This window comes from Trichechus manatus, unplaced genomic scaffold (assembly GCF_000243295.1).
Source record: "Trichechus manatus latirostris isolate Lorelei unplaced genomic scaffold, TriManLat1.0 scaffold00015, whole genome shotgun sequence".
Taxonomy (NCBI): domain Eukaryota; kingdom Metazoa; phylum Chordata; class Mammalia; order Sirenia; family Trichechidae; genus Trichechus; species Trichechus manatus.
The window spans coordinates 17,774,580-17,782,625 of record NW_004443951.1 but is presented as its reverse complement, the minus strand read 5'-3'; the positions used below and the strand labels follow the sequence as shown (position 1 = coordinate 17,782,625).

Sequence of the window (8,046 nt, the reverse complement as noted above, 5' to 3'; positions counted from 1 at the left end):
ATATATATATATATATATATATTCAGGGCTCTGATGACTTAATTAAAAAGGAACTCAACATCATGTGCTTGCAAAGGTTGTCTTGCTGGTGGGAATTCAAAATGGCACAACCACTCTGGAAAACAGTTTGGCAGTTTCTTTTGAAGTTAAGCATATAACCTGGCAATCCCACTCCAAGGAATGTATCCTAGAGAAATGAAAACTTATGGTCACATAAACGTTTATAGTTGCCAAAAACTGGAAACAACCCAGATGTCCTTCACTGGGTGAATGCATAAACACAGTGTAGTACATCCATACAGTGGAATACTACTCAGCAATAAAAAGGAGCAAACTACTGATACACATAATAGCTTAGATGGATCTCAAGGGCATTATGTTGAGTAAAAAAAAGCCAGTGTCAAAAGGTGACATATATGATTCCATTTATATGACTTGCCGGAAGCGGCAAAACTAGAAGCTGGGAACCATATTGTTGGTTACCAAGAGTAAGGGGTGGGGACAGAGTTTATTATAAAGGCAACACGAGGGAACTTTTTGGAGTAATGTAACTATTCTGTTATCCTGATTGTGTTGGTAGTTACACAAATCTCTAGATGAATTAAAACTCATAGAACTGTACACCAAAAAAGTCAGTTTTTACTCTCTATATAATGCAAATCTGTGAAAAACCAAAACAAAAAACTCCAGGGCTCTGAGACCTTCTTTTTTTTTTCAGGTGAAACTAGTGAATATTCGTAATGATGACATCACGGATGGCAACCCCAAGCTGACCCTGGGCCTGATCTGGACCATTATTTTGCACTTCCAGGTAGGGTCTCTGAAGTTTGGAGTTCTTCTTGTTGCTTGGTTGGACATAGCCTAGGAAGAAGTTGCACCCCCTTCTGTGGGCCTCATTGAGCCTGCCTTCTTTGTATTTGGTAGGAAACAAGGGTAGGAGTGGGAGACTGGAAAGGAGGATTAAGATTGGCCTAGAGACAAAGTAGTTGTAGCCTAAACCCAGAACTTCCTAATCATTTGCATGATGAATTGGGGGTTTTTCACTTCTTTGTGGTTTGGCCCTGTGATTGGCAGCCTAGTTATTAGAGGTCTGTTTGCTTAGGTGAGTCAAAGCTGGGATCTTTAGGGACTCAGGAGTATCAGGGATGGGGAGAGATGGAAGTTTTGATGCTTTAGAAGGGGGGGACGAGGGCTAATAATCCTGCTTTTCTTCATCTCTAATGATCGTAAAACAAGCCTGGTTAATTGTAGCACCTTAGTGGCTAGGTTTGCGTGGCATCCATCACACCCAAGAGCAGTGGCATCTTGGGAAAGAGTGTTCACATGGTCATACAGCCTTCCTGTTCCTCCCCACTTCCTAAGAAGACTAATCCTTTTCAAGTCTAGATTGTTGCTTGAAAAATACCACTCTATTTTTATGACCTTTTGAATCACTTTAGCCCAACCAAATAAAGCTGTTTCTCAGGCAGCTTCCTATACCCAATTGCTGCACACCAGGCTGATGGTTTAGAGGGAGCATTTTTTTTTTTTCTCCAGCAAGTAGGAAAAGAAGGGACTGACTTCAGAGACTGTAGTTGCTGTGAGGCCTAATTGGGGAGATACCACCACCTGCTGGTTGAATGCAGAACAGTTTCGGTGTCTCAGAATTCCTAAGAACCTGACAAAAGTCTTGCTTAGAGCTGTTTCTTGGGGCTCTGGTTGGGGCCGTTATTGGGAATTGAGCATGGGTAGACCAAGGAAGGTGTGCAGGTGATATGTATTTTTGTAGAACCCCAGGGTGTTCTCAGGCATGCTTTGGGTATAGGGGTTACCAGGACCATGAACCTGACAAGTGTGCCTTGGCAGGGTGGGAACTAGAACACACAGAAGCTCTTTTTTGAACTTTTATGGAAGTCTAGATTTACCCTTTGGAACCTTGTGAACAGAGGAGGGTTTTAGAGAAACATATATTTGTTTATTTTTTGTCCTAGACTTACGCTCACTGTGCACCATGGGTGCCCAGTGTTGGTCTCATAGACATGAAATAAGAGGAATTTACCCACCATGTCTCTCCTGTCCCTCCCTGCAACTAAATCTCTTAAAGGAAGCAAACTTAGGAGCAAAGGATTGAAAACTTTGCTGTGGCAGAAGAGATGGGGATAATGATTGCTTTCCTGAACAGTTCCATCAGGAAAAATGTTTTCTCTCTGTCTTTAAAAATTTATTATGTAAAATTTCAAACATTTTTAAAAGTAGAGAAAATAGTATAATGAATTACCATGTAACCATCACCCAGCTCAATAGTTATTAACTCATGGCCAATATTATTTCCTTTATATCCTGATCTACCCCTCCAGCCCCTCCTCACAATAGACTATTTTGAAGTAAATCCTAGATTTTATATAATTTCATCTATAAATATTTAGTGTGTATCTCTGAAAATAAGGACTCTTTGTGTAAGCAAACCATAATATTATTATCATACCTTAAAATTAATAATTTCTTAAAAATCACTAAATATCTGGTCAGTGTTCAGATTTCCTCAGTTATTTAACTTTCAAAAACCAGTTGGTTTATTTGAGTAAGAACTCAAACAAGGTCCACAATATTGCATTAAATTTCCCCTTCTTCTTTTTACCCACTTTGCTGTTTATTTGTTGAAGAAATCAGATCTTTTGTCCTGTAAGGTTTATAAAGATGCTGATGGCATCTCTGGATGTCCTCTAACAATGCCCTCCTTCCCTGTATTGTTTTGCCTATAAATTGGTGCTTTAGATCTAGACCAAAGGCTCAGTCACATTTGGGCTCATTTTCTTTTGTTTTGTTTTTGGGGCAAGAATGGTGTTGTGCGCATCAAGAGGTGCATAATGTCTGGTTGTCTCTCTTTTTGTGATGTTAAGATTGATTAGTGTGTTCGGGAAGTTATCAGCCTGATCCATCTATTCTAGGTTCCCTGTTAGCTCTTCACCTAATAGTTTTAGCAGCTATTAGTGATCATTGCTACTTCTGTTATTTCATCGGGGGTTGCAAAATGGTGACATTTTAATTTTATAATTCTTTCTTCATAATTTAGCTGGAGTACTTTTATAAAGGAGAACATATCTCATCAACTACTCTGAGGGATAGTTTCTATGGTAAAACCAAAAAACCAAACCCATTGCCGTGGAGTCAGTTCCGACTCATAGCAACCCTATAGGCCAGAGTAGAACTGCCCCATAGGGTTTCTAAGCAGAAGCTGGTGAACCTTTTAGTTAGCAGCCAAGCTCTTAACCACTGCCCCACCAGGGCTCCTTCTCCAGTAAAGGCAGGATAAATGCTCCCCGTCTTTCCCTTTATTTATCTGTTTTCAGAATAATTAGTTGATTCCCTAAAATCCTTTAAAAGTGACCAATGAGATTTTCTTTTTTCTTTGATTTTTTTTCTTTCTTTCTTTCTTTTTTTTTAAGTATCACAATGACTCACAGATTTTTAACAGACTTAATGTGTTTCAAGCAAGTACAGTTATTATTCTTTCGGTACTCAAATAGCTCCATCTTTGGCCAATAAGAGCCTCTTCAAGTTGACTCCTGAGTCCTTTGACATGACCCTAGTAGTCTTTGGTAACTTCCTTTATTTCTTGTGTGATGAGATTTTCTTGACTCTTCTTGTATATTTCCTGTCCCAGGCCTGACATCAGCCATTTCTCCAAGAAACCCTAATTCTTCATTTATTAACCACTATCTTAGTGCTGCTGGGTTGGTCATTGTTTCTAGGCCCTTTTTCTGTGGACAGAGCTAGGCAATACTTGTATTTTTCTCTAAAAAAAAAAAATTATGCTAATATTTCTAATTCAAATTTATGATTACAGAGTTTTAACTTCTTTGTTTTTATCTTTGTATCTTTTTTCTTATGATGAAAACCTTGATCCTAACAATATAAGTATGTATTCCCTTTACACACACACACAAACATTAAGTCATATATATTATATGTAATATATGATTCAAGAAAACAATATAAATATTAACAATATGATTACTAAAATATGTTTATGATTTCTTTGCAGTTATTTTTGTCCTTAGTGTATATCGCCTAAGGATGTACAATTATTGTATCTTAAAGTCATATGAAATAATTTCTGGGTCGCTAAGCCAGCAATGCAGTACACAGTTAGGTACATTTGTTGTTATTTGCTTTCAGTTTTTAGGCACTGATGTTTTAATTTTATGTTATGTAGGGATTTACATTGTTCCAAAGTAAAATTGAAAAAGTGAATACAAGATGTATTCAGAGACGTCTTGTTCCCTCCATTCTGCTTCTTCCCTTTTCCTATGCTAACTGTTTTACAACACCTTTTTGGTTATCCTTCTATTGTTTATCTTAGGAAAAAACAATTTTATTAAGGTATAATTTTGCACTCTACAAAATTTACCCATTTTAAGTGTTCAATGAATTTTTACTAAGTTATGCAACCATCACCATAATCCAATTTTAGAACATTTTCACCACTCCTAAAAGATCCCTCTTGCCCGCTTACAGTCATTCCGCATTCTCATGCCCAGCCCCAGGCAACCACTAATCTATTTTCTGTCTCTATAGATCTGCCTTTTCTGGACAGTTCATAAAAATGGAATCAGTAAATATGTGGTCTTTTCTGTCTGGCTTCTTTCACTTGGCATAAAGTTTTTGAGGTTCATCCATGTTATAGCATATATCAGTGCTTCATTCCTTTTTATTGCTGAATAGTATTCTGTTGTATGAGTATATTATATATTTTGCTTATCCATATAGCAGTTGATGAGCATTTGAATTATTTTCATTTTTTGGCTGTTATGAATGATGTTGATATGAATATTCGTGTGCTAGTCTTTGTGTGGACCTATGTTTTTATTTCTCTTGGGTATATACCTAGGAGTGGAATTGCTGGGTGTATGGTAAGTTTACATTTGACTTTTTAAGAAGTCAAACTCTAAAAGTGGTTGTACCCTTTTATATCACTGGCAATGCATGAGGGTTCCTGTGTTTTCAGATCCTTGCCAACATTTTTGTCATGTCTCTTAGATTATAGCCATTGCAGTGGGTACAAAATTTACTTGTGGTTTGTTTGCAGGAAAATGTATTCTTTGAGTTCCACAAACATTTACTGAGTACCAGCTATGAACAAGGCCTTAGGTATAGTCTGTGGGAGATACAAGATTGAACTGGACACAGATTCTAGCCCGTTGGACTTTATAATTCAGGGGAGTGAGAAGAGACATCACATAATGTTATAGAGGTTTAAAGAGTCAAGGAGTTATGGCGCAGGGAGATGAAACACAGTAGGTTCTCAATAATTGGTAGCAATTATTGGTAGCAATTTGTTATAATTATTAAGGGACTTTATAACTTCCAGGTCTTCCCACCCAACCCACTGTTCTCTGCCCTGTTACCAGTTTTACAGAAAGGTTTAAACAGCTTTGATCTAGTCCATCTTCCGCATGCATAATGGCTACTGGCTTTTCTGTTTGCTGTTTTCGTGTAGCTGAATGCCTTTTTTTAGTCCTTGTCTCATAGAGGGCACCTCTGCTGCCAAAGTTCCTTCCCAGATGTGACTAACTACTATTCCTTTTCTTTCCTATTTCTGAAGACTTGGTGTTTGCCTATATTAGCTAAGTGTTTGGGAGTGTGGAGAAAAGTCCTCTACTAGCAAAGCTTTTGGTTGGCTGATAAAGGATATATAGGTCCTCCATCTTCCTTGTCTTGCCTCAGAGTGTGATATATCTCTTGCTAGTTGTCTGTCATTGTGGTTTTCTAGTCTTTTACTGTTGAGCATCTATTAGCTGTTCTCACCAAAAACACATGCTATATAAAGCCAAACAGAAATCCAGAGAACTATCACATGTTAGGGGAACAGCAAAATAGTCATTATAGTCGATCTCCATTATTAGTGCTAATAAAGTAGAACGATGATATAGACATAGGTAAAGGTGGACGGTGGTCATCTCCAGGACGTGTTCATTTGAAGAAGAGGATAGTTCCAGATTAAAACTTTGCTATTACTGGTGAGGCTGGTAGTACTGATAACTTAATAGAGAGGTTTATGGTTTCTAAAGTGCTTTGACACATATTAAAGCAGTATGTGCTAAACGAGAGCTAAATGATTGAGAGTTTTTTTCTTTTTCTTCTTAATTTTAACATGAGCTTTTAGTTATGAAAATTTCAAGTACTCATAATAGTACAGAAAATTTTATAACAGATCCTGTGTGTGTACTCCCTTTCAAGATTAAACAGATGTAATATTTTGTTGTATTTACTCAGGGTTTTGTCTCTCTCCCTCTCTTTCTCTTTTAAGAAGTAAAACATCTCAGATACAGCTAACCTTTCTTCCTTCTGCCCCCCACCCCAAGAAAACATTATCCTGAAGTTGATGTACATCACCCTTGTGTATGCTTTGTACCTTTATAACAGATGAGCTATTCATAAACTATGTGCAGTTGTTTTGTATGTTTTTGTATTTGACACAAATAATACATTCTGTATCCTTTTTTTTCATTCAACTTTGTTTTCAAGGTTTATCCAAGTTGATAAAGGAAGACCAGATTTGTTCATTTTAACTTATTTTCGTAGACTATAATAAGAGCAGTGTCCCCTGCAGTTGTACAATTCAGCTATTATTTGCAGTATATTATTTCTTTGTATGAATAAGTCATTCATTGCTGTAGGGCACATCTGTGCACATATGTCCTTTTGCACATAGGAATGAAGATTTTTTTGAACAGATATCCAGAATGGAATTGTTGGGTTTTACACTTTTATTCAACTTCACTGTATTTTTTTAATTGCTTTCAAAAGTGATTAACTTAGGATATTATGTTAGATAATGCTTAATACTGTTTGACATATTACATATTTACTTGTTTACTTATTTTCTGTCTGGCTCCCTGCACTCAGATGTAAGCCAAACAATGGCAGGAATTTTGTCTTTCTTGCTCTCCTCTGTATCTTCAGTGCTAGGAACATTGTCTGGCATAGAATAGGTACTCAATAAATGTTAAGGAAATGAATTATTTAATGAATTTGATCTTCTCAAAGCTGTGAGGGTAGGTAGACTAGGCAAATAGGCTGTGATGTCTGTTTTCCTTGTGCCCATTGTTTAAATGAAGAAACTGAAACAGAGACCAGCTGACTTTTTTGGGTCACACATCCTCATAATAATAGGATTCCTTGGCTCTTGGTTTTGCCTAAGTCTGTTAAGGTATATGTCAGGATTTATAATTTTTGAAAAAGATATTAAAAGTTTTTGATAGACTCTGACAAAATTAGTTTTCCATCTCTTTAATACTAGTGTACATCTAGCACTATGCTAGTTTTTAACAAACTAGTTAAATTTATGAAAGGCAGCATAACATACCACCACTCATCTGTCAGTTTGTCATATTGTGGTGGCTTGCATGTTGCTGTGATGCTGGAAGCTATGCCACCAGTGTTTCAAATACCAGCAAGGTCACCCATGGTGGATAGGTTTCAGTGGAGCCTCCAGCCTAAGACAGACTAGGAACAAGGACCTGGCAGTCTACTTCTGAAAAAATTGGCCAGTGAAAACTTTATGAATAGCAGCAAAACATTGTCTGATATAGTGTCAGAAGATGAGCCCCTCAGTTTGGAAGGCACTCAAAATACGACTGGGGAAGAGCTGCCTCCTCGAAATAGAGTCGACCTTAATGACATGGATGGAGTCAAGCTTTCAGGACCATCATTTGCTGATGTGGCATGACTCAAAATGAGAAGAAACAGCTGCAAACATCCATTAATAATCGGAACGTGGAATGCACAAAGAGTGAAGCCAGGAAAATTGGAAGCCATCAGAATTGAAACAGAATGCATAAAGATCAACATCCTAGACATTAGTGAGCTGAAATGGACTGGTATTGGCCATTTTGAATCAGACAATCATGTAGTCTACTATGCTGGGAATGACAACTTGAAGAGGAATGATGTTGCACTCATCATCAAAAAGAACAGACAGTGCTGTCAGTGATAGGATAATATCCATACACCTACAAGGAAAACCAGTTAATATGACTATTATTCAAATTTATGCACTAACCG

General features: G+C 37.2%; 1 protein-coding gene across 10 annotated transcripts in view; it reads left to right on the top strand.

Moving 5' to 3' along the window:
- The window catches only part of MACF1 (microtubule actin crosslinking factor 1), a 392,660-nt gene that overhangs the window by 152,321 nt on the left and 232,293 nt on the right, over nt 1-8,046 (top strand). For all 10 annotated transcript variants that reach the window (XM_004371912.3, XM_023727207.1, XM_023727198.1 and 7 more), the window contains exon 5: nt 719-811. In XM_004371912.3, the coding sequence (XP_004371969.1) occupies nt 719-811 (93 nt within the window). The remainder of the gene's footprint in view (nt 1-718; nt 812-8,046) is intronic.